This window comes from Plecotus auritus (genome assembly GCF_963455305.1).
Source record: "Plecotus auritus genome assembly, chromosome: 1".
NCBI classification, from domain to species: Eukaryota; Metazoa; Chordata; class Mammalia; order Chiroptera; family Vespertilionidae; genus Plecotus; species Plecotus auritus.
The window spans coordinates 57,670,916-57,697,866 of NC_137770.1; the positions used below are offsets into that span (position 1 = coordinate 57,670,916).

Consider the following 26,951-nt stretch of genomic DNA (forward strand, 5'->3'; position numbering starts at 1 on the left):
ACAGTTAAGGAAAAGGCTAAAAGGCCACTCTCAGAAGGGAGAGCAAGAGAAATACAAAACCCAGAGAAGCTACAGACTCTTGACACCAACTCAGTTCTACAGGCCGACTCTGTCCTGATGGGTTTAATGTTATAAATGATGCAGATAAGAAAGCAGCATGCGCTTCTCACCACACACACAAAAGCAGCTATGTGAGGTGATGGATGTTAAATAACCTTATTGAGGTAATCATTTTGCAATATATGCATATCACATCATTATGTTGTATACCTTAAACTTCACAATGTTATATGTTATTTATATTTCAATACAGCTGGGGCGGGGGTAAAAGAAAAGCAGTGTGGGCATTTCTGAGAGGAATGAGATGAAGAAAACAAAATGCATTATTCTTTGAGAGAGGAATGTAAAAAACTCACTAGTTTACTATGTTAAAAAAAGATGGCACATTTATTGCTACATAAATGTTATATACATATTGTGTTTTCTGTTACAGTGACAGAAAAATTTTGAACTTCTTGCTGCTGGTTGAAAAGATTTATCAATAATACCTTGAATTTGACACAGGATACAAATCTGCAATAAACCAACAATGGAAACTGGAGAACAAGATGAGAAGCAATTCATCTCGGACAATTAGCTCTTACAATACTCCATAGGTACTACACGGTATGCTAGAGTCCTACTATGGTCTTAAAATGCTATTGTAAATTTCTGATATTAATGAACAGGTTATGGTAAATAACCCTACATTTTTACTACCTAATATAATAAAATAAAGTAAGAAACTTTTTACTGAAAACTTTTTGATTTCAAAAATCTAGAAAGAGTAATATTTAGAATTCAAGAAATTTTCTTACAAGATTATTGTATAAAAGACTAGCTACAGTGAAAAATAAGCCAAATGTTTTTTTCTCTCTATTTTATGAAGGAAAGCTTCTGGGCATACTGCAAAGTCTAATATAGCGAAAAAGACAACAAGCTCTGAAGGAAAAGGCCAGGCAGTGGCCTATGTTCACTCACACATCATAAGCAACAATTTCTGTTTAGCTGATTAACACTGAAATGAAGAACAAGGCCACAGAGAGAGTCTGATGTAATCGGAGAATATATGCAAATTAAAGTAACTAAAAAGTCCACTAAGTTCACAAAAGACTGACTTGTTAGGAATCATCCTGATTGGAGGATCTGAAGTTCTGTCCTGTTTTTGTTCTTTCAAATGAACAGAAATCGTTAAGCTACATAGTGATTTGGGTCCTTTCTTCTGTGTGCTGATTGCCACTGTTGATACTGGCTATAAGGAATTATTAAGCTAAGACAACCTTGTTTAGCATGTTTTTCTCTCCCAGGGTAGTTGTGGTGGAAGACAGATTTCATGGAAGTTCAAAGTGCTTATTATGTCTAACAAAAAACAACTCTTAAGGGTACGAGACAGGGGTGAGTTAGTGCACAGCATTATGATGGACTGACAAGCACTGGTTTAATGCTAATCTGGCTCATCTTCTTGGGGCAGGGCAGATGGTTTGCAGCTGATTAAATCACCCACTGAGTTCTTCCCCACTGCCCACCCATCCAAACGACAGAAAAAGAAAGGCGAGGAAAAGGAAACACGGGTGACCACTGCTCTTGTATCCCATTAAGTAACCAGCCTCAGAGTGGTGTGTTCATTTATCACACTACCTGCCTTGGTGACTACTGGGTTTTGTTATGGTCATCATAACTACAGCCTGAAATCTTCTTTGTATTTTAAATCCGTTTTGTGCTTACTTATAGCTAACACTTTATAAGTACTGTATGTAGTACTTACTGCTTGGAAAACAAAGCCATTTCTAAATACTCGATTCTTCCCTTGTAATTTACACTTCTTGCTATTACAAGCTTTACTATGAAACCTAGAAGCTTGAAAAGTCTTGGTTATTATTAGAAATAAAGCAGTACGTATTTTGGGGAAAATCTAGGGGACAAAATTTCCCCTTTCAAAATTGTAGCTAAGTTATGGTCACAGATGGTCTCTGCTTATCTTTGTAAGGTAGATAGGCAAAGCTCAGAGGGTTACACGGAGGATTCTGGACTGTGACCATAAACCACTCCATTTCAGAGACCAAATATAACACCCACCAAGAGAAAAGAAAAATGAATGAAAAAATGAAAGCGAGAGAAAAGCTATGCCAAGTAGTATTTTCCTATTTTATGAAAAACAGTATTCATATGGCAAAAGGATAGGAGAGGGCAACAGAAGACTTTTCCCTTCCTTTTTAAGACACTAACAGGTATGCCGGGAATGCTAAGGGCCAATGGTTGTCACTGCTTTGTTCTCTGCACGTGAACAGCTTTAATGAATGCTGGCATCAGCTGAGTGTACATCAGCTTTCCACATTAACTTTTTCCCTTTATATGTAGACCTTACAGTTCCGTAACAATAAATAAAATTTGTAGTTACAATGCATTTGTCAATTCAGTTTAGGCACAAGGCAACTTCCACGGTGAGTGGAGAGATCGAGACAATCTCTGATTGTGCAGAAGCGACACACTGCTTGCGACAAAAATGACACGTTGATGAGCTTCCTATCTTCACTTCTGATGAAGTGCTGACCAGTTGCTTTGATCGCAGGATTACATTTGAGTTTCTTGCTTCAAGTGTCTTGTTTTTTCTTCTCCCTTCTATCAGGTTTGTCTTCAGATAATCTGAGTTGTCCAGTCCTTATGAGGAGAGTTCACCTTCTATCTAGCCTACTGATAACTCTGGAACTGTGGCAGAGAGAGACAAGGGAGAGAACAGAACCAATTAGCACATCATTGTTAAAATAAACACCTCCCCAGAAAAAAAAACCCAAAAGGTTGACATTTCTTATACCCAGTTTTACACTAAATTAGCAGTCTTCTACATGACTTACATAAGCCTCTTTCTTTCAAGGGGTAATTAAAATAGTTTTACTTGAAGATGTGGTAAGATTTTTAAAGGAGATCATGTGATTATAGAATAACAAAATACAGGATTATACAACAGCTGTGACAATTAAGCAAACCTTAATTTGAGCAACATTCCAGTTGACAATACCTGAGCTTTGAGGTTCTACCCATGCTTCCAGCCCATCAATCACATTGTGTTAACAGTTCATACCTATCTTCTCTAAACTGAACATTTCTGAAGGCAGGGACCATTTTGTATTCATCTTCACATTGATCCCAGTTCCTGGTTAATAGTAGGTCCTCTAGAAATATTTGCTCAATGAACTTTTAAGAAAATGTATAGTCTACATTTTACACATATTTATATCCTTAATGTAATATAGATAGTAGTGACTCTAAAATTTTCTATTTTAGCCATTTTTTATGGAAATAGTTTTAGGAAGACTCATACTTTGCACCTCCTTTATCAACAATAACCACAGTATTATTTGCAATAGAGGGATGCTCGTAGGGATGGATAAATGAGATACTCAAAGCCACCTGGCCTTATATTACATGGTGGAAAATTCTTGTGCCTTTACAGTCATTCATTCTGTGATCATTTATCAGCTAATTTGATTCTAGCAGTTATTTTCCTGATGCTCAGTCTCTTGCTGGTTTTAATCTGCCACCCAGTTCTATAAAGAATTGAAGGTTATCAGGTGAGACTAGACAACTAACTACCTTTATGAAATTAGTAACCTATAAGACATATTTTAAGATAATAAACACTAACCAATAAAATCTAATGGAACAAAGTACATTTACTACATTATGTTTTAAAAAAAGGGATTTTTGATAAACTCTTTTTGATAGGTAGGAATCTCAAAAGTTTAATTTAAGTGGGGGAATTTCCTCATTGTAGAGATATGAAAGTCATATGAGATACAGAAACAGTAAAAAGAGCAGGAAGTAAACTGAAGGGGGTAAGACAGATGTGAGGTAGGGAGAGAGTTAAAGAGAGAGAAATGGGGGAAGGGAGTAAGAGAAAATGGGTACAACAAACTGGAGAGAAACAAGAAAAATAAGACACAGGCTCAGAGATAAGTGTGACAGATGAACATAAAGCACTCTTTTCACAGCCTGGTGGTTATCTGGGACCTGAGCATAAGAAGTTACCTCACTTCACACTTCTTCAAAATGATCTGCTAATTTAGAAAGTCACTTTTGCATTAAGAAACAGTGGCATGTTTTTATTTTAAAATTTCAAAGTTTATTTTTGAAAACAATTTTTTTCAGGATATTCTATATTTTCCACAGAACAGGAAGCAGTGGCGTGGGTTTTAGAGGGCCTGCATGTTAACCAGCTCTTACCTGAAGTCTCTAGGGCCTGCACAATCAGTTAGATTGCTGGATGGTTTTTGTGGGGGACACGGCTTAGAGTTTTATCCAGTGTGCTAATACTAGAATTATAATTGACACTTAAATAATTACATTGACATTCTTCCTCTTGTCCCCAAATGAAGTTTTTTGGTCTAGTTTGTTCCTAGGAAGGCTATGTGTAGAGGTGGTAGGAACCATATTTTTCCAGAAAGGGTGAGTTACTGACTAGTGTTTGTAGTTTGCAAACTATTCTATCAAATTCCAGACTTTTAGCTCAAAATGACAGCCATAAAGCTGATCAAATGAAACTGTATTTGAAATTTTTTTCCTGCTCCACACCTCCCATTCATTCATCTTTGCTTACTGCTTTTAATCTCCTGATGAAACTGGGAAAAGAACTCCCCATTGCTGAAGCAGATTATAAAAATGAAGTTACCAGTTCTACTCCTAATCCATAATGATTAGCTAAAATGCTACTGTCCAAAATATTTAATTACAGTCTCCATTAATTTCTGCCACCTAAACATTAACTATACAACTAAGATTATAGATAACGTAAATACATATAGTTAAGAAAAAGGTGATTCAAATGAGCAACTTGGGCAACACCCTCAGATTACTTTTGTCACTCAGTTAAAAAAATCACAAGGAAGTAAACTGTATTTAGTCCATGAAGAGGAAAATAACAGTCTTTCAACAAGTATAATTCCAGAGAGAAGGGCATTCTGGTTCTAGCATATATGACACCTTTACATTCATTTGTAGATTATTGGTATAACTGATATTCTTACTGGGAATAAAGATGCATATTACAAAATTGCATTATTGATCCAATGGAAACAAGTAGTAACTTTTTTGTACACAAATGAAGATTTCATGGCAAAGAACAGGTGGATGGTTAACAGAAAACTGGTTGATGATACAGCTAAGTATTTCTGGTAGAGAAATGAGGAGTATAAGTGGTAGCAAAAGTATTTTTTGGAGGAAGAGTCATTGCACTATTTTCTTCTTGGACCAGAATGACATTCATGATGATCCAGAACAGAACCCAAAATTCTTTATAAACCACAGGATGCACTTTGAAGAGAATAGTAACTGGGTATAAGATGACACTGGCTCTGTAATATGACTATACAACAGAAAGGTAAACTGTTGGATTCCAAATTACACGTGACCTTTAGCACAACCAGTGCCACTAGAGCATTCTGTTCAAAGGTTCTAACTTTGAGATAAATCAGGTGACCTCCTTTTCATACTCTTACTTACCTGGCTGATGTTTACATATGACCCATAGGGTTGGTAGCTTCACTAAGCCCAGGATGAGTTCCTGGTAGTGTGGTTGGCGGCTCTGCCGATACGGCAGAAACTTTTTCTTCTTCCCTTCTTTTAAGGCAGGCTGCTTTGGGGTTCAGATTCCTCTCTGAAACAGAGGAAAATAATTTTTATTATTACAATCATAAGTTATGAATCAGGAACTCTTAGGTCTTAAACTGAGCAAATTACTGTTATTTTTCTTTCTGAGAGTTTTATTCGATGGTAATCCAAAACCGAGACATTGTTACTCAGGAATTGCTAAATCTGGAGGTCTTTTCTCTAGAGCATTTCGTTTCTCTAGGAAAGAACTCTCCAATTTTTTGAAGATGGGGTTAATATACGTGGCTGCCAGCATTAGGGAAGCAAAGCGGGACACAGGGCTGAGGGGTTCACTGTTCAACTCATGCCTCTCAGATCCTCTGCTTTTCTTGGTGATCCATATTTGCAGCCTTTCTGATTTCATTTCCCCCCTAGAAAATACCCTTTCTGTCTTTTATGGGGGAAGAGAAGAGAGGGAAGAAGCAATATGAAGTGGAGAAGAGACTTAGGGATCCAACTTTTCCACAGAAGATCTTCAGTCAGTTTTTCTGCTTCAGGCCTGATGCTGTTGCAATAATCAGCACCTCCAAGTGCAGAGCCAGTCAGGAAAAGGGGCTCTGTGAGGCACCCTGCTCTGCTTCTTGCTGGTTTTCCTCCAGGCTCCCCTTCATTTCTTCTCTCTAAATAAGTCAGCTACCACTGTTCTACTTTCTTTCCATCTTATATAATACAGTTTTTGCTATCTCAGCTGCTCTTTTATCTCCCATCTGTCCTTGTGAGTTAATTCCATCTTTATTCATTTCAGTGGGATTTTAGTAAGGAGTAGAGTATTACCAATGAATATGCTAAGACTACCATGTTTGACTACCTTGTTGCAACTAAATTCAAATCTACTAGGTTACGGTCTGGAAATTTGTTTAGGAAAAGGAAAAGCCTCTGGAGATTCTACGACCAATCAGATTTGGGAAACATTGACCTAGTAGTTTACTCATCTTTAAGCTCTCTAAGAGACCAGGAAACTAAAATCGTAATAGTTCTATCGAGTCTAAATTATCACTGGAAGAGAAGTGAGCTGATGCACTGCCCTGTAAAAAGTTTGATGAGGAAGTACTTGACCTGTAATTCAACCTTTAGTAAAAGCTGAGAATACAAACATGTGACATCTGCTGAGGGTTAGCAAACTTGTAGTCACAAGGTAAAGACTTAAATCGGCAATGGCAGGGACCAGACAGGATTTAAAATGTGGGGCACCAAGGCACAAAGAGTGCTCTGGCAAAATCTGAGGCTTGGAGGGAAAGCCACTTTTCCTGCGGTTCTCCAGATGCCCTGGGCCTGGGTCTGGCTGCCCTCCTGGTAGAACACTTGTACAGGGATGACAGGTTGTGCATAGCCACTTACAGTCTTGGAGCACCCTCCCAAACCAGAGGGGAGCCCCGAGAGGATGTCCAGGGGATGCCCAAACTAGACATGTAAACAAAATCAACAGCTTTGTAGAAACTGGTGGGAAGCGGATAAATTACTGCTGCATGTTTTTCTGAAAGTGTGTTCTAGTTCTCTAACTCTGCTTTCCCTACTAAAGAGAGTATTCTTCCTGTAATCAGTGAAGGGAGTTTTATGGTTATAGTTGTCAAGCATCTGCCTACTCCTATTTCTCTTTTCTTTTCCAACTTCCTTCAGATGAGATATTACACAAATATCCAATAAATAAGACAGACGGAATTTCTCTCAATGAAGAGAGAGGCAGAGTCTGAAACCCAAGGTTACATCTATAAATTCTTGAAAAAAGGCTTAGGATGAGGCATTCATAACTTTGGATAAAAAGATATACAAGTAATATGCAAAAAAGCAAGCACAATGGTAGAACCTCTCAAGGGTTTGTGTTGATAATTCAGGGTCTAGCACATAGCCGAATGGGACAGAGTAATAAATGCTTGTTCAAAAAATGAAGTTTCAAAGCATCTTCAAGATTCCATCAAACTTCTTGAGAAGTTGAACAGTTGGGGGAGCTGTCTGAGTCAGTAGTGGATGAGACTAATAATTATACTTTTGCTCTTAGGGACATTCAGGCATGCCAGTGCATACTAGCCTAAGAAGTTCATGGCATTCCTGATCAGGGATCAACAAAGAAGTCCTGATACCTTATTGATATGGGTATAGAGGACATCCATATGAGGCCAAGCCAGGAGGGGCCATGACCAGGCATGCTATTAAACAGCATGGCCTAGTAGATACCCCCAGAGTAAAGCAGGCAAGAAACTGAGTGCAGAGAAGTAGGAAAGACAGAAGGAACAGGAGGAGGACAGGTCTAGGCAGGTAAATTCAACAGTGTTGGACACCAGAATCAACAAGACAAAGAGGCACAAAGAATAATGCTGAGCAGCAGAAGGAGGTTGGCTGTTCTGCACTGTTACACAGGATTACTCTTTGTTGGTTTGTGTGAAGCACTGAGCCTATAGATATTGACCAATACAGTGAGACAGAGGTGAGAGAACTAGAAAGAAAATTTGATCCCGATGATACAGTGGCAGAAGTACTAATTGAACTTGCAAACCATATGCCTAGGAGAAGAGTGAGTGAAAACAGAAATGTCTGCCCACTTGAGGCAGAACAGTTATGTATCTTTGCTGACCCTACTTACCTCTGACTTGCTGTTCAAGACTAAGGATGACTGCCACAGCCTGATGAAGAATAAGGAGTTTTGTTTGGGGTTTTTCACTCTTTAAATGAAGTTGACACATTCGACCCAGCTCTTTGAATGCCTCGTTGATATCCCGTACACGCAAGCGCTCCCTGGCATTGTTAGCCATCCGCCTTTCCTTCTCCCTTTCTATCTTCTGTTCTGGGTTCAAATCCTCATCTTCATTAGTACTGCTAGAAAACAAAGGAACAACAATGCCTATTAGAATCCCTATAAAGCATAGATATGTTTACTTAATGAAATTATAAAGTATAAAGATGCAAAAAAAATTACCTATAAATTTTACCAAACAGTAGTAATAGTTACATTTCACATGAATGTCTATTTCTTTCCGGTCTTTCTTCAAATGCAATTCAAATGATACCACAAACAGGGTAGGCAAAAGTAGGTTTACAGTTGTGAATATGTAAAACAGAGATTCTTGTATTATCATTATTATTTATTAACTAGAGACCCAGTGCACAAAATTCATGCGGGGGGTGGGGGGGGGGAGGTGCTGGGGTCCCTCAGCCTGGCCTGCACTTTCTCCAATCCGGGACCCCTTGATTGGAGATGTTCAATTGCCTCTCCCAATCCAGGACTGCTGGCTCCTAAACACTCGCCTGCCTGCCTGCCTGCCTGCCTGATCACCCCTAACTGCTCCCCTGCTGGCCTGATTGCCTCTAATCACCTCTGCCTCAGCCCACACCCAGGACCCAGGATTCCCTCCCTCTGGCTGGCCGCAGGTACCCAGGACCTGGGCTGGCTTCGCCCGGGCTGGCCGCAGCCGCAGGGGACCGTGGGGTGGGTGGCTTGTCCCTCTCCCAGGCCGCAGCCTAGCTGGTCCCCATTCCTCTCTCATGAGCTCATTTTTGCCTGGCTGGTCCCCATTCCTTTCTCATGAGCTCATTTGTGCCTGGCTGGTCCGCATTCCTCTCTACCCAGTGTTGAGTGTCTGAGCCATTACAGCGTGACAGCATGAGGGCATGATGACTATTTGCATATTAGCTCTTCCTACCTAATGAAATAGTAATATGCAAATTGACCGTCACTCCAACACACAAGATGGCCAAACCCATGTGGTCAAAGATGGCCGCCACAAGATGGCTGGCAGGGGAGGGCAGTTGTGGGCGATCAGGCCAGCAGGGGAGGGCAGTTGGAAGTGACCAGGCCTACAAGGGAAGACAGTTGGGGGTGACCAGGCCTGCAGGGGAGGGCAGTTGGGGGGGGCAGGCCTGCAGGGGACGACAGGGGCAACTAGGCCTGCAGGGGAGGGCAGTTGGGGGTGACCAGGACAGCAGGGGAGGGCAGTTAGGGGCAACCAGGCTGGCAAGGGAGGGCAGTTAGGAGTTACCAGGCCAGCAGGGAGGGCAGTTAGGGGCAATTGGGCTGGCAGGGGAGCAGTTAGGGGTTGACCAGGCTGGCAGGGGAGTGGTTAGGGGGTGATCAGGCTGGCAGGCAGGCGAGCGATTGGGATCCAGCAGTCCTGGATTGTGAGAGGGATCCCAGATTGGAGAGGGTGCAGGCTGGGCTGAGGGACACGCCCCCCCACCCCGTGCATGAATTTCGTGCACTGGGCCTCTAGTTATTATATAGGATTACATAGGATGATTGTATTATTTTCCATACAAACAACTGTAAACCTATTTTGCCCCATGCTGTACATTAAAAAATGCATTTCCATTGCATAGTACAGCGTGAAGACTTCTCCATGCTAGTGAAACTCTTCATAAATATAATTTGAATGACTACATAATATTCTAGGCACTCTGCCACTCAAAATGTGGTCAGCAGCATGAGCATTACTGGAGCTTGTTAAAAACATAGAAATCTGCATTTTAACAAAATCCCAAGTTAATTTATATGTACTTTAAAGTTTGGGAAGCACTGTCCTGGTACACCAGTGCATTAACTTGTATAACCTATACTCTTAAATATATGCTGGCAGTCATCTGGTAAACAGGAAAAAGCTTGAAGCATAGAGTACGAGAAGTATCTCAGAAAATCACTATTTTTTATTCCAGAGAGAAATATCATCAGTAGTGATAATTAAAAATATGGGTGAACTGGACCTGGCTGGGTTGCTCAGTAGGTTGAAGCATCAGTCCAATTCCTGGTCAGGGTGCATACAGGAGGCAACTGATCAATGTTTCTCTCTCACATCAGTAAACATATTCTCAGGTGAGGATAAAATAATTTTAAAAAGGGACGCAGAGACCCTGCATCTTGAAGGGGAAGAGTGGATGTTATCAGAAGCCTGAAAATCTACAACTGCAGCACCCAACAAAGAGCTGCGAACCCCAGAGCACTGGTCCCCAATTAGCGCAAATGTGCGGATTCAGAGGAGCTCTACACTCCACCACAGAAAGGTCAGATTTCTCCTGGGATAAGGTGAGGTCTCTGGTCCCGGCAGGATAGAGAAACACGCGCACTGGGGGAGCTGGAGGACCGGGGGAAGTTTGTGCCTAGAAAAATCCGTGGCTGTTGGGGCTGGTGTGATCCGTGAATGTGGAAGGGGGTCCTCAGAGCTGCTAACAGAGGGGATCTCTAAAAAGCAACCCATTTTGATCTGACGCAGAAGGACAGCCTAAAAATTTTAAAAGTGTGCCGGCTGCTTGGGGGGGAGGAGGGCGGGAGAAGGGGGGAAGGAAGGACTGCACAGACTTGCGCGCAGCCCCGGAGTTCGCAAACTTGCGCTTTCTCCTCTTTAAATCCTTGCTTATGATTGCTGAGCCCAGTGCAGGGGATCACCCAGTTGCGGACACCATAGGAGACTGCAGGGGAAAGTTGTTTTTCTGGAACCTGGGGATCGGAGCAGGGAGTGACCGTCAGAGAACCAGCTCTAGGGCAGCCCACTCCCACAAACTGGTATTGAGTGCCACAGGGAAAGCAGGATCTAAGAACTGGCTAGAGCGGACCTATAGACCCGAAGGTCAATCCAGAAACACTGCCACACAGGGGTTGAATCACAAACTGACTCTTGTGTAATCACAAATAAAGGAATACAAAAAGTAAGACACACTGCCTGCCTAAAAATCAGGACTGGCTTACAACACTGAGGAGCAGTGGAATGCAGGGAACTGCAATACTGTCCTGACTGGGAAAAAGGCGTGCCAAACAGAACAATAGAGGAAATGAATGGCCTTCACTACTGCACATTTTATTTTTTTTATTTTTTAATTTAATTTTTTCATCTTTTACTTAAGAAACTAATTTTTTTCTTATTTCCTCACTTGATTTTACCTTTTTAATTATTACATTTTTATTTTCAATCAGTATTATTACTACTACTATTTTACCTTTTTTTAAAAAAAGTGTCATTTTAATATAGCTTGATATCTGGTATTGAGATCCCACCTACTTTGTTCTTCTTTCTCAGGATTGCTGCAGCTATTCGGGGTCTTTTTTTATTCCAGATGAATTTTTGGAGAGTTCTTTCTAGGTCTGTGAAATATGCCATTGGTATTTTAATGGGGATTGCATTGAATCTATAGATTGCTTTGGGTAGAATGGACATTTTGATGATGTTGATTCTACCAATCCAAGAAAACGGTATATTCTTCCATCTGTTTATATCTTCCTCTATCTCTTTTTTCAGTGTCTTGTAGTTTTCTGTGTACAGGTCTTTTACATCCTTAGTTAAGTTTATTCCTAGGTATCTTAATTTTTTTGGTGCGATGGTAAATGGGATTGCTTTTTAGTCTCTCTCTCTGTAAGTTCACTATTGGTGTATAGAAATGCCATAGATTTCTTGGTGTTAATTTTGTATCCTGCTACATTGCTGAATTCATTTATTAAGTCTAATAATTTTTTGATGGAGTCTCTAGGGTTTTCTATGTACAGTATCATGTCATCTGCGAATAAGGACAGCTTTACTTCTTCTTTTCCAATTTGGATGCCTTTTATTTCTTCTTCTTGTCTGATAGCAAGGCTAGTACTTCCAGTACTATGTCGAACAGGAGAGGTGAGAGAGGGCATCCCTGTCTTGTTCCTGTTCTTAGGGGAAATGGTTTTAGTTTTTGTTCATTGAGTGTGATGCTGGCTGTGGGTTTATCATATATGGGTTGTATGATGTTGAGGTATGATCCTTCTATTCCCACCTTGCTGAGAGTTTTTATCAAGAAAGGATGTTGGATTTTGTCAAATGCTTTTTCTGCGTCAATTGATATGACTATGTGATTTTTATCTCTCAATTTGTTTATGTGATGTATCACGTTTATTGATTTGCAGATATTGTACCATCCTTGCATCCCTGGTATAAATCCTGCTTGGTCCAAAGCCACTGTTTTCAAAACAGTCTGGTACTGGCACAAGAACATATAGATAAATGGAATAGAATAGAGAACCCAGAAATCGACCCAAACCACTATGCCCAAGTAATATTCGACAAAGGAGGCATGAACATAAAATGGAGTGAAGACAGTCTCTTCAATAAATGGTGTTGGGAAAATTGGACAGATACATGCAAAAAAATGAAACTAGACCACCAACTTACACCATACACAAAAATAAACTCAAAATGGATAAAGGACTTAAACATAAGACGGGAAACCATAAAAATACTAGAGGAATCCACAGGGCAGCAAAATCTCAGACATATGCTGAAGGAACTTCTTCACTGATACTGCTCCTAGGGCAATGGAAAATAAAGAGAAAATAAACAAATGGGACTACATCAAAATAAAAAGCTTTTGCACAGCAAAAGAAACCATCAACAAAACAACAAGAAAGACCACTACATGGGAGAACATATTTGCCAATGTTATCACTGATAAGGGTTTAATCTCCATCATTTACAGGGAACTCATACAACTCAACAAAAGGAAGATAAACAATCCAATCAAGAAATGGGCAACAGACCTAAATAGAAACTTTGGTTCGAAAGAAGACAGAAGGAAGGCCAAGTGACATATGAAAACATGCTCAAAGTCACTAATTATCCGAGAGATGCAAATCAAAATGACAATGCGGTACCATCTCACACCTGTCAGAATGGCTATCATCAACAAATCAATAAATGACAAATGTTGGCGAGGATGCGGAGAAAAAGGAACCCTCGTGCACTGCTGGTGGGACTGCAGACTGGTGCAGCCACTGTGGAGAACACTATGGAGTTTCCTCAAAAAACTAAAAATGGAACTCCCATTTGACCCAGTAATCCCACTTCTAGGAATATATCCCAAGAAGCTAGAAACACCAATTAGAAAGGATATATGCACCCCTATGTTCATAGCAGCACAATTCACCATAGCTAAGATTTGGAAACAGCCTAAGTGCCCATCAGCAGATGAATGGATTAAAAAACTGTGGTACATCTACACAATGGAATACTACGCTGCAGTAAAAAAGAAGGAGTTCTTACCATTTGCAACAACATGGATGGAGATGGAGAGCATTATGCTAAGTGAAATAAGCCAGGCAGAGAAAGATAAATATCACATGATCTCACTCATTTGTGGAATATAATGGACAACATAAACTGATGAACAAAAACAGTTCCAGAGACAGAGAAACATCGATCAGACCATCAAACCTCAGAGGGAAGGTAGGGGAGGGTGAGGGTAAGGGGGGTAGATCAACCAAAGGACTTGTATACATGCATATGGACCTAACCAATGGACACAGACAACAGGGGGGTGAGGGCATGAGTAGGGAGGGTGGGGGGGGTAATGGGGGAAGAAGGACACATATGTAACACCTTAATCAATAAATAAATTTAATTTAAAAAGTGTCATTTTATTTTCTCTTTATTTGACTTTGAGATTAGTGTTCTACATTCTATTTTCATCTTTCCTTTAGCATCATTCTACTCTATCTCAACTCTACCTTTATACCATCACTCTCTTCATAACTTTTCCCCTTTTGTTGTCCTGTTTCTCTACCCCTTCTCCTGCTTTAGATTTTCCCCATTCTTTCTTTTTACCCCCTATTAAAATTTCACCCTACTTATATATCTAATTTTCAATCCCCTGCTCCGGGTTCATACACACCTCTCCCTTCTCTGTCTTCACTATCCAAAAAATTGTTTTCCTCTCTGTCCTTTTGTTGTTGTTTGCTTGAATGTTGATTATATCGATTTTTTATACTTGTTTGTGAGATTGTTTTGCTTATTCTTTTTTTTGTTTTGTTTTTTTGTTTGCTTTGTTTTTATTTTTTGCTGCTGTTTTCCCTTGCCTCGCTTGACATTAATTGTTGTTTGTAGTATGTATTCATCTCCAGGTAACTTGTTACTGGCATTTGCTGGGATTAGTGGCTGTTCTATTAAAGTTTTCTCCCCATATATATAGTTTGTTCCCCTTTTCTTTCTTATTCTTTTTCTTTCCTCTCTTACTTTTTTTTTTTCATTTTCCCAACTTCATTTTGGCACTCCTTTCTTTTTATTATTATTATTATTATTATTTTTCCCTCTTCTTCTTTCTCTCCTATCCTCTAATTTGCCTTTCTCTGGTGGTCACCTTTATTTGGGGTTATTAATATCGTGAATACATTTCTGTTCAGAGCCTTGTGTGTTGTACCTGGTTGTGTTGTATTTTGTGCCTTTAAATCAATGCAGGAGACAGAGAACTACATAACCAGACACCCAGAGAAGAGAGACCATGGGGAGACAAAGAAACAGCCCACATATGAAAGAAAAGCAGGCATCACCAGAAAAGGAAGTAAACGAAATGGAGGCAAGCAACCTGTCAGAGAAAGAATTCAGAGAAATGGTCATAAGTTGGATGAAAAGAATGGAAGACAAATTCGACAATATGAGTAAGAACCAAGAGGAAATGAAGAAGAAACAAGAAGAAATGAAAAAATGACATCGCTGCTGTAAAGAACTCAACAGAAAGCATCAAGAGTAGACTAGAAGAAGCAGAGGACTGCATTTTTTCCTACCTTGTCTTCTTTCCTAGAAGACAAGGTAGGAAAAAATACCCAAGTAAAGCAGCTTCTAGAAAAAAAAAATTAAAAAGCAGGAGGAGAGCCTAAGGGATCTTTGGAACAACACGAAACAAAACAACATCCGCATAATAGGCGTTCCAGAAGGAGAGGAAACACAGCAAGGAATAGAAAACCTGTTTGAAGAAATAATGACAGAAAACTTCCCTGATATAGGGAAGGAAAAACCCACACAAATCCAAGAAGTTCACAGAGTCCCAAGCAAAATGAACCCCAGAAAACTGATGCCAAGGCATATTATAATTAAAGTGGCAAACACCAAGGACAAAGTAAGAATCTTAAAGCAGCCAGAGAGAGACAGAAAGTTACCTACAAAGGAACCCCCATCAGACTAGCAACTGATTTTTCAACAGAAACTCATCAGGCCAGAAGGGAATGGAATGAAATATACAAAGTCAAGCAAAGGAAGGATCTGAATCCAAGAATACTGTACCCAGCAAGGCTATCAATCAAAATTGAAGGTGAAATCAGAAGCTTCACAGACAAAAAAGGACTAAGGGAATTTATTACCACCAAACCAGCAATGCAAGAAATGCTAACGGGTCTGCTGTGAAAAAAAGAAATAGGAAGCGAAGAAGGAACACAGGGGTAAAGAATAAAAATGGCGACAAATAAGTACCTATCAATAATAACTTTAAATGTAAATAAATTAAATGCCCCAATCAAAAGACATAGGGTAACGGATTGGATAAGAAAACAGGACCCATATATCTGCTGTCTACAAGAAACCCACCTCAGTAAAAAAGATGCACACAGACTGAGGGTGAAGGGATAGAAAAAGGTTTTTCAGGCGAATGGAAATGAAAGAAAAGCTGGGGTAGCAAAACTTTTATCTGACAAATTAGATCTCAAAGTGAAGGACATAACAAGAGACAAGGAAGGCCACTTCATAATACTAAAGGGAGCAATCCAACAAGAAAAAATAACTCTGGTAAACATATATGCACCCAATATAGGAGCACCCAAATACATAAAAAAACTCCAGGAGGATATCAAAGGAGAGATTGACAGCAATACAATCATAGTAGGAGACTTTAATACCCCAATATCACCACTGGACAAATCCTCTAAACAAAAAGTCAGCAAAGAAACATCAATCCTATATGACTCACTAGACCAGATGGAATTAATTGACATCTTCAGAACATTTCACCCCAAAGCCACAGAACATAAATTCTTCTCAAGTGCACATGGGTCATTTTCAAAGATAGACCATATGTTGGGTCATAGGCAAAGTCTCTTCAAATTCAAGAAGATAGAAATCATATCAAGCATCTTCTCAGATCACAGTGGCATAAAACTGGAAATCAACTACAATAAAAGCAATCCAAAAAAAATCAAACACATGGAGACTAAACAGCATGCTATTAAACAATGACTGGGTTACAAGAGAGATCAAGGAAGAAATAAAAAACATCATGGCAACAAATGACAATGAAAACAAAACAATCCAAAATCTATGGGACACAGTGAAAGCAGTCTTGAGAGGGAAGTTCATAGCTCTACAAGCCTACTGCAAAAAACAAGAAACAATAGTAATAAATTACCTAACCCTACACTCAAAGAGTTAGATAGAGAGCAACAAGAAAAGCCCAGTGTAAGCAGAAGGAAGGATATAATAAAGATCAGAGTGGAGATAAACAACATTGAGACAAAAAAAAAAATACAAAAGATCAACAAAACCAAGAGCTGGTTCTTTGAAAGGCTAAACAAGATTGATAAACCTCTAGCCAGGCTCACCAAGAAGCAAAGAGAGAGGACCCAAATAAACAAAATCAGAAATGAAAGAGGTGAAATAACAACAGACCCAACCAAAATACAAAGGATTATTAAAAAATACTATGAACAACTCTATTCCAACAAAGTGGACAACCTGGAGGAAATGGACATATTCCTAGAAAAATATAACCTTCCAAAACTCAATCAGGAATAATCTAAACATCTCAATAGGCCAATAACTATGGAAGGAATTGAAGCAGTCATCAAAAAGCTTCCGGCAAACAAAAGCCCGGGGCCAGATGGCTTCACAGGGGAGTTTTACCAAACATTCAAGGAAGTACTAAAACCTATCCTCCTCAGACTATTCGAAAAATTTCAAGAGGAAGGAACACTTCCAAGCTCCTTCTATGAAGCCAGCATCACCCTAATACCAAAACCAGATAAAGACAACACAATGAAAGAGAATTACAGGCCAATATCCCTCATGAACATAGATGCCAAAATCCTCAACAAAATTCTAGCAAATCGGATCCAGCAGAACATCAAAAAGATCATACACCATGACCAAGTAGGATTTATCCCAGGAATGCAAGATGGTACAATATCTGCAAATCAATGAACATGATACATCACATAAACAAATTGAGAGATAAAAATCACAATCATATCAATTGATGCAGAAAAAGCATTTGACAAAATCCAACATCCTTTCTTGATAAAAACTCTCAACAAGGTGGGAATAGAAGGATCATACCTCAACACAATAAAAGCTATATATGATAAACCCACAGCTAACATCATACTCAATGGGCAAAAACTAAAACCATTTCCCCTAAGAACAGGAACAAGACAGGGATGCCCACTCTCACCACTCCTGTTCGACATAGTACTGGAAGTATTAGTCATTGCAATTAGACAAGAAGAAGAAATAAAAGGCATCCAAATTGGAAAAGAAGAAGTAAAGCTGTCCTTATTTGCAGATGACATGATATTGTACATAAAAAACCTGAAAGACTCCATCAAAAAACTAATAGACTTAATAAATGAATTCGGCAATGTAGCAGGATACAAAATTAAAGCCAAGATATGTATGGCATTTCTATACACCAATAATGAACTTACAGAAAGAGAGACTAAAAAGCAATCCCATTTACCATCACACCAAAAAAATTAAGATACCTAGGAATAAACTTAACTAAGGAGGGAAAAGACCTATACGCGGAAAACTACAGGACACTGAAAAAAGAGATAGAGGAAGACATAAAAAGATGGAAGAACATACCATGTTCATGGATTGAGAGAATCAACATCATCAAAATGTCCATACTACCCAAAGCAATCTGTAGATTCAATGCACTCCCCATTAAAATACCAACGGCATATTTCACAGACCTAGAAAGAACTCTCCAAAAATTCATCTGGAATTAAAAAAGACCCCAATAACCACAGCAATCCTGAGAAAGAAGAACAAAGTAGGTGGGATCTCAATACCAGATTTCAAGCTGTATTACAAAGCCACTGTTCTCAAAACTGCCTGGTACTGGCACAAGAACAGATATATAGATCAATTGAACAGAATAGAGAACCCAGAAATCGACCCAAATCACTATGCTCAATTAATATTTGACAAAGGAGGCATGAACATACAATGGAGTGAAGACAGTCTCTTCAATAAATGGTGTTGGGAAAATTGGACAGATACATGCAAAAAAAAAATGAAACTAGACCACCAACTTACACCATACACAAAAATAAACTCAAAATGGATAAAGGACTTAAACATAAGACGGGAAACCATAAAAATACTAGAGGAATCCACAGGGCAGCAAAATCTCAGACATATGCTGAAGGAACTTCTTCACTGATACTGCTCCTAGGGCAATGGAAAATAAAGAGAAAATAAACAAATGGGACTACATCAAAATTAAAAGCTTTTGCACAGCGAAGGGGACCATCAACAAAACAACAAGAAAGACCACTGCATGGGAGAATATATTTGCCAATGATATCAACGATAAGGGTTTAATTTCCAACATTTACAGGGAACTCATGCAGCTTCACAAAAAGAAGATAAACAACCCAATCAAAAAATGGGCTACTGATGTAAATAGACATTTTTCAAAAGAAGACAGAAGGAAGGCCAAGAGACATATGAAAACATGCTCAAAGTCACTAATTATCCGAGAGATGCAAATCAAAACAACAATGCGGTACCATCTCACACCTATCAGAATGGCTATTATCAACAAATCAACACATGACAAGTGCTGGCGAGGATGTGGAGAAAAAGGAACCCTCGTGCTCTGCTGGTGGGAATGCAGACTGGTGCAGCCACTGTGGAGAATAGTATGGAGTTCCCTCAAAAAACTAAAAATGGAACTCCCATTTGACCCAGTGATTCCACTTCTAGGAATATATCCCAAGAAACTAGAAACACGAATCAGAAAGGATATATGCACCCCTATGTTCATAGCAGCACAATTCACCCTTAGCTAAGATTTAGAAACAGCCTAAGTGCCCATAAGCAGATGAATGGATTAAAAACTGTGGTACATCTACACAATGGAATACTACGCTGCAGTAAAAAAGGAGTTCTTACCATTTGCAACAATATGGATGGAGATGGAGAGCATTATGCTAAGTGAAATAAGCCAGGCAGAGAAAGATAAATATCACATGATCTCACTCATTTGTGGAATATAATGAACAACATAAACTGATGAACAAAAATAGGTCCAGAGACAGAGAAACATCAATCAGAACATCAAACCTCAGGGAAGGTAGGGGAGGGTGGGGACAAAGGGGAGAGATCAACCAAAGGACTTATATGCATGCATATAAGCCTAATCAATGGACACAGACAACAGGGGGGTGGGGGCATGAATGGGAGGTGGGGGTAATAGGGGGATAAGGACACATATGTAATACCTTAATCAAGAAATTTAAAAAAAAATTTTAAAAACATGGGGAACTGAAACAATATTTTTGAAGGACAAATTGGCAAAATAAAAATTCAAAGCCTTAAAATATTCATTACCTCTTAATCACTAATTCTAACTTTAGAAATTCATCCTATGGATATAGAGATGTACATTGAAATTTATGTAAAGAAAGTTGATCACAGAACTATTACATTAGTGACACACTGGAGGCCAATAATAGAAGGTGGGTTGGATAAATCACGTACATCCAGACAGTGGCCTATCATGCATCCCCTAAAAAAAATGAAGCTGCAGATCACATTCAGTAAAAGCTGCCAGACACATAAGACTACATTCTGTATGAGTCTATTTACATGAACTTCCAGTAAAAAACTATGGTAATGGAAAGCAGATCAGTGGTTGTTAGGGGATCGGAGAGTGTGCTGATTACAAAGGGGCATGTGGAAACTGTTGGGGGTGGTAGAAATATTCTTCCATTTTGCAGGAAGAATATTTGAAAAAGTTAGGAATAGATGAAAAAGTTAAAAATTCTCTGTTAAATGAAAAAAAGTTGACATTATAAAAATTATTTCCAGTTTAATTCAAATTTAAACTATGTTTATGGAAAAAGAGATATTCCTTGAAAAGTAGACAGTAGTTGACTCTGGGTGGTAGAGTTTCTTGTGATTTTTTTGTACACTGTTCTGTATTTTTCAAATTTCTGTAATAAAAATGCATTAAGATATCAGAAAAAAACATTTGAGGGAGATGCTTTGGAATAAATTCTAGAAAATTCTACTTATATTTCAGAAATAAATTATTGAGCAGAGACTCTGATCCTTAAAATGATGTGCACAAAGAACAGATGTTTCCCCCTCTTTTCTAATATGCTGAGTACTGTAAGAAAGAAGTACACAATAGATTCTTACAAGCTAATTGTCAAGAATTATATAAAAGTATTCTTCTTTTAATAGAAAATCACTAGCTCTTAGACTACGAAGGGACCTTGACAGATCATCTACCCCAAAGATTTCCAAATGTGGCCATTTATCAGAATCTTTAGGAACACTTAAAAAAATAGGTCCACTACCACATACTGATTTAGTGAGCTTGTGCTTCTAAAATGTTTCTGGAGCCTGTGCAGCAGGATTGAAAACCACTGCAAGATCCATAGAAATCAGTTATCTCCCTAGGATCACAAAACCACTTAGTGGCAGTGTGACGACAAGAACCCAGGTCAGTGCTCAATGGAAGCAAACCTATACCACATGTCTAGCATTACCATCATCATAACAGTAACTCTAGTATATTTAATGAGTGTTTACTGCATGTGAGACAGTGTGTAAAGGGCTTTATGTGCATCATTTTCAGTTTATTCCCACAAGGATTCTAGCTCAGAGAGCTTTATTGACTTGCCCAAGGTTACTTGGCAAGTATATGATGGAGCCATGAGGAAAACCCCGGCTAGCCTTACTTTGTGTGAAGGACATATTGTTAAGCTATTAACTATTGCTAACTACTAAGTATTGTTATTATTAACCTACTAGAGGCCCAGTGCATGAAATTCGTGCACGGGGGAGGGGGGTGTCCCTCAGCCCAGCCTGTACCCTCTCCAATCTGGGACCCCTCGAGGGATGTCCGACTGCCTGTTTAAGCCTGATCCCGGTGGGATTGGGCCTAAACGGGCAGTCAAGCATCCCTCTCAGAATCTAGGAATGCTGGCTCCCAACTGCTCGCCTGCCTGCCTTCCTGATTGCCCCTAACCGCTTCTGCCTGCCAGCCTGATCACCCCCTAACCACTCCCAGCCAGCCTGATTGATGCCTAATTGCTCCCCTGCCAGCCTGTTTGCCCCTAACTGCCCTCCCCTGCAGGCCTGGCCACCCCTAACTGCCTTCTCCTGCAGGCCTGGTCACCCATTACTGCCCTCCCCTGCAGGGCTGGTCCCCGCAACTGCTCTCCCCAGCAGGCCTGGGTCCCCCCCAACTGCCCTCCCCTGCAGGCCTGGGTCCCTCCCAACTGCCTTTCCCTGCAGGCCTGGTCGCCCCCAACTTCCCTCCTCTGCCGGCTTGGTCACCCCTAACTGCCCTCCCCTGCTGGCTTGATCGCCCCCAACTGCCCTCCCTTGCAGGCCTGGTCCCTCCCAACTGCCCTCCCCTGCTGGCCTGATCGCCCTCAACTGTCCTCCCCTGCTAGCCTGATCGCCCACAACTGCTCTCCCTTGCAGGCCTGGTCCCTCCCAACTGCCCTCCCTTGCTGGCCATCTGTGGTGGCCATCTTGTGTCCACATGGGGGCAGCCATCTTGTGTGTTGGAGTGATGGTCAATCTGCATATTACTCTTTTATTAGATAGGATAGAGGCCTGGTGCACGGGTGGGGGCCAGTTGGTTTGCCCTGAAGGGTGTCCCGGATCAGGGTGGGGGTTCCCTTGGGGCGTGAGGCTGCCTGGGCGAGGGGCCTGTGGTGGTTTGCAGGCTGGCCACACCCCCTGGCGACCCAAGCGGAGGCCCTGGTATCTGGGATTTATTTATCTTCCACAATTGAAACTTTGTAGCCTGGAGTGGAGCCAAGCCTTCTGCTTGCTCCATGGCAGCAGCCATATTTTTTGGGATTTATGTATCTTCTATAATTGAAACTTTGTAGCCTTAAGCGGAGGCCTGGGCCGGCCAGGGTATGCGGAAAGCTTGGCTTCCTGCATCACTGGGGGCAACCTTAGCCTTCTGCTCTTTCCAGCTCCATGGCTGCCGCCATTTCTGCTTGGATTTATGTATCTTCTATCACTGAAACTTTGTAGCCTTGAGTGGAGGCCTAGGCCGGCAAGGGCAGGCAGAAAGCTTGGCTTCCTCCATTGCCTGGGAAACCCAAGCCTCCCTCCTACTCTCTGTGGCCGTAGCCATCTTGGTTGGGTTTATTTGCATATTGGCTCCTGACTGGCTTGTGGGCGTGGCTTGTGGGTGTAGCGGAGTGATGGTTAATTTGCATATTACTCTTTTATTATATAGGATTATACTGCCTCTCAATTTCTGATGACCTACAACTGGGTTCAGTAAACTATGACCCAGCAGCTGGCTATCTATTTTTGTAAATAAAATTTTATTGGAAGAGCCAGCCCATTTGTTGATGTATTGTCTATAGCTGCTCTTCTGCTACAATGGCAGAGTTGAGTAGCTACGACAAGACCACATGGCCCACAAAGCTGAACATATTGATTTATCCCGCCATTTACACAGAAAATTTGCAAACCTCTGATCTATAAGATGAGAAGATGAAGAGGAAACATGTAATTTACCTCCTTAAAATTCTATTTGAATAATAAAACTGTGGAAGAATTAAGATGCCTCAAAGGAGTGGTCTATAGATTCCATGATCCAGTCTTCACTTCTTCATGCCTCTGTACTCACTCTATACAAGTGAGTACAATGCATATTAAAATAATAGCATTAGGGAGAAACCAAGATGGCGGCATAGGTAAACACCTAAACTGCTGCCTCGCACAACAATTTCAAAACTACAACTAAAAGACAAAACGGACATCATCCAGAACCACAAGAAGGCTGGCTGAGTGGAAATTATACAACTAGAAGGAAAGAGAAAAGCACACTGAGACTCAGAGGAGCTGCAGGAGGCAGCGGTACTGAGACGTGCGCGGGGAGAGGACTGGCAACTGAGTGCGTGGCTGGCTTTCTCAAGCGGGAGGGAGACAAAAGCTCCCGACTGCGCTGAACTCCAGTTCCAGGTGACTCTGGGGACCCAGACTCATACGAGATGAAACTGGACTGTCAGGAAAGAAAAAAGCACACTGAGACTCAAGAACTGCGGAAGGCAGAGGTACCTAGGCACGCGTGCGGAGAGGGCGGGCAACTGTGTGCGCGGCTGGCTTTCTCTAACGGGAGGGAGATAAAAGCTCCTGACTGCACTGAACTCCAGTTCTGGGTGAGACTCTGGGGACCCAGACTGATTCGGGGAGAAACTGGACTGTCTGGCAGCAGGTGGAACTTTCTCTCAGAGGTGCTTGCAGCGATTACCGTGGGACACTGAGACACAGGGGCCTATTAGGGCAGGTCTGACGGGAAACCAATGCTGTTTGCTCTGCCCTGAGACTCCGCCCCATCCAAGGTGAGCACAGAGGCTTTTGCAAGTCTTGTACCATAAGGGTGTCTCCAGCACAGAAGTTCTCCCAGCATAGACACAGCTGATCCTCACAGCCAATTGGCCTAGAGGTCAATTCCTCCCAGTGATACCAACAACAATCAAGGCTTAATTAACTACAACAAGACTGTGTACACAGCCCACAAAGGGGTGCACCAAGAGTGTCCACCTCAAGTAACTGGGGAGGCTGAGCCACTGGGCCCTATAGGACACCTAGCACACAAAGCCACTGTATCAACTCAAGGAAGCAGCCAAAATGCAGAGACAAAGGAACAGATCACAAATGAAAGAAATGCAGGAAAGAAATGGAGGAAAGCAAACGACTGGATATAGAGTTCAAAACCATGGTTATAAGGTTTTTCAAGAATTTTCTAGAAAAGGCCGATAAATTTAGCGAGACCCTCGAGGATATGAAAAAGGACCAACTAGAAATCAAGCATAAAAAAATCTGATGAACAGAATAAACTGGTGAATATAATAGATTCAGGGGCATAGAAAGGGAGTGGACTGACAATTCTCGGGGGAAAAAGGGTGTCGGGGGTACAGGAAGATACTGGACAAAAATCGTACACCTATGGATGAGGACAGTGTGTGTGTGGGGCGGTCAGGGCAGAGGGTGGGGTGGGATCCAGGTGGAGGGGAGGTATGGGGGAAAAAAGAGGAACAATTGTAATAATTTGAACAATAAATATTAAATTAAAAAAATAATAGCATTAGTATCTTAAGATTTAATTTTTCCTAAGAAAAATGTTTAAGTGTTGATAACAGTGAGAATGTCAAAGGCAAAAGACACCTTTTTAAGTATGTGAATAGAGGAAGGACAATGCTGGCTTTTTATATCTATCACACTTACTGTAATCTCCTTTGTGCCATAATTTAATACAAAGAACAATGTTAATAATAGATATATATGTGATATATACATATTGATAAGTGAATATATACCAAGAAATAGGATGGGCCACAAATATACCATGTCATCTAGTTTTAATATATAACCATAAAAAAAATCTGAGGGAAGAATCTGTAAATCATTTGAAACTAACATATTATGTGTCAATATCCATACTTCAAAGCAGGGTCAAGTCAAATTTCTGGAAAACCTTCCTCAACATCAGCCCATTTAGAATACTTCCTTCACCATACTCTTCTCAAATCAATGTTTAAACCAGGAGTTAGCAAACTTTTTCTATAAAGGGCCAGTTAGTAAATATTTTCAGCTTTGTGGGCTTATCACTTTCTTTTGCCAGTGACTCAAAACTGCTATTACTTCAATGCAAAAGCAACCATAGACAATCCTATATAATAAAAGGCTAATATGCAAATCAACCAAATGGTGGAATGACCGGTCAATATGACACACACTGACCGCCTGGTGATGAGTGTACTCCCACAGGGGGAGTGCCGCTCAGCTAGAGGCTGGGCTCACAGCTGGCGAGTGCAGCAGTGGTGGCAGGAGCCTCCCCCGCCTCCGCAGCAGCACTAAGGATGTCTGCTAAGGATGGCCTGGGAAGCAGGCATAAGCCGTCAGTCAGACATCCCCCGAGGGCTCCCAAAGGGACTCCCCCCCACCAAGTGCACAAATTTCGTGCACTTGGCCTCTAGTATGTAAATAAATAAGGTTTGGAAGTGTTCTAATAAAACTTTTTTTGTAAAAACAGGCAGCCCTGGCAGGTGTAGCTTGGTTGGTTGGAGTGTCATCCTGTACAACAAAGGGTGGTGGGTTCGATTCTTGGTCAGGGCACATGCCCAGGCTGTGGATTCGATTCCCGGATTGGGGTGTATGTGAAAGGCAACAGATCAATGTTTTTCTATCTCTCTCAAATAAATTAAAAAAACCAAAAGCATATCCTTGAGTGCGGATTGGAAAAAAAACAAAACACATTCTGTAAAAGAATAAAAAATAAAAATAGGCAGTGGGCTGGATTTGGTCCATGGACTATAATTTGCCAACTCTTGGCTTTAAATCATACAACAGTCTTACCATATATTTAGCCTTAAATTAGTATGTTCAGATATTTATTGATTAACTGTATCTAAATGTCTATACTGCACAATTTAATTTGTTTTAGCTATTTTGTCCTCTAATTGTCTTAACAGACTACAGACTTCCCTTACAAGCACTGTGGGGAGAAATGTAATTCTTTTTTTATATGTAGACCCTAATATAGTGTAGTATAATAGAAAACATTTTTGAGTTAGCGTCGTATGGTTTCCTTCTAGGGGTGCTGTAGTAATTAAATGAGATTACATACATAAAGTCCCAACATAGCAGTTAGAACATAGCTGACACTTAATAAATGCATAACACCCTTCAATTTCCCAATACTTTCACCCATGGCAAATGAGTGAAATTTAACACTGAATGTTAATAAATACCTTGTTCTGCCTCTAGATGAAACCTTGATATCTTTTTGGGAGGATTCATCATCTGATTTCATGTCATCTGATGAAGGAGGTTCATGAAGGTTTTCATCTTTCTCTTTGTTTTCAGTCTTGATTTCTGCTGGAACCACAGTTCCAGACTGACTTTGCAAGCCACCTAACAAAGAGTCAAAGAAACAAAATAAACATCCAGATGCATGAATTAGAACAAAGTCAGTAAAACACTATTGAGATGGTAAATACTCTTAGTTGTTAGAGGGCTATGAGGGAAATCTGAAGATGTAGGGAAGTATACTATTTAGAGCTGGGAAGAGCATGTCCACAAATCTTAAGGGGAAACAATTTTTTTAAAGCATCTGTATTTAGAAGAACAAGCCTGGCCGTGATGGTTTGTATAATGATCACTTTTAGGCACTATTTAACAAATGAACAAGGTTATGATAAACTTGATGGAGTTTTAGACACTGACTTCTAAGATTCTGCCAAGGAAAAGGAAATAAGTTTAACACTTTCCTGGATAAACACAATAAAATAGGTG

The 26,951-nt window shown here is 40.4% G+C and overlaps 1 protein-coding gene across 12 annotated transcripts in view; it reads right to left on the reverse strand.

The window, feature by feature from the left end:
* Positions 1-403: 403 nt before the first annotated feature.
* The window catches only part of TCF12 (transcription factor 12), a 385,291-nt gene continuing 358,743 nt past the window's right edge, over positions 404-26,951 (reverse strand). For 11 of the 12 annotated variants that reach the window (XM_080675437.1, XM_080675442.1, XM_080675439.1 and 8 more), the window contains 4 exons: positions 26,408-26,570; positions 8,261-8,493; positions 5,536-5,689; positions 404-2,745 (listed from right to left, as the gene is read on the reverse strand). In XM_080675437.1, the coding sequence (XP_080531563.1) occupies positions 5,547-5,689; positions 8,261-8,493; positions 26,408-26,570 (539 nt within the window). In that variant the 3' untranslated portion in view covers positions 404-2,745; positions 5,536-5,546. The remainder of the gene's footprint in view (positions 2,746-5,535; positions 5,690-8,260; positions 8,494-26,407; positions 26,571-26,951) is intronic. The other variant, XM_080675436.1, reaches the window with a different exon arrangement.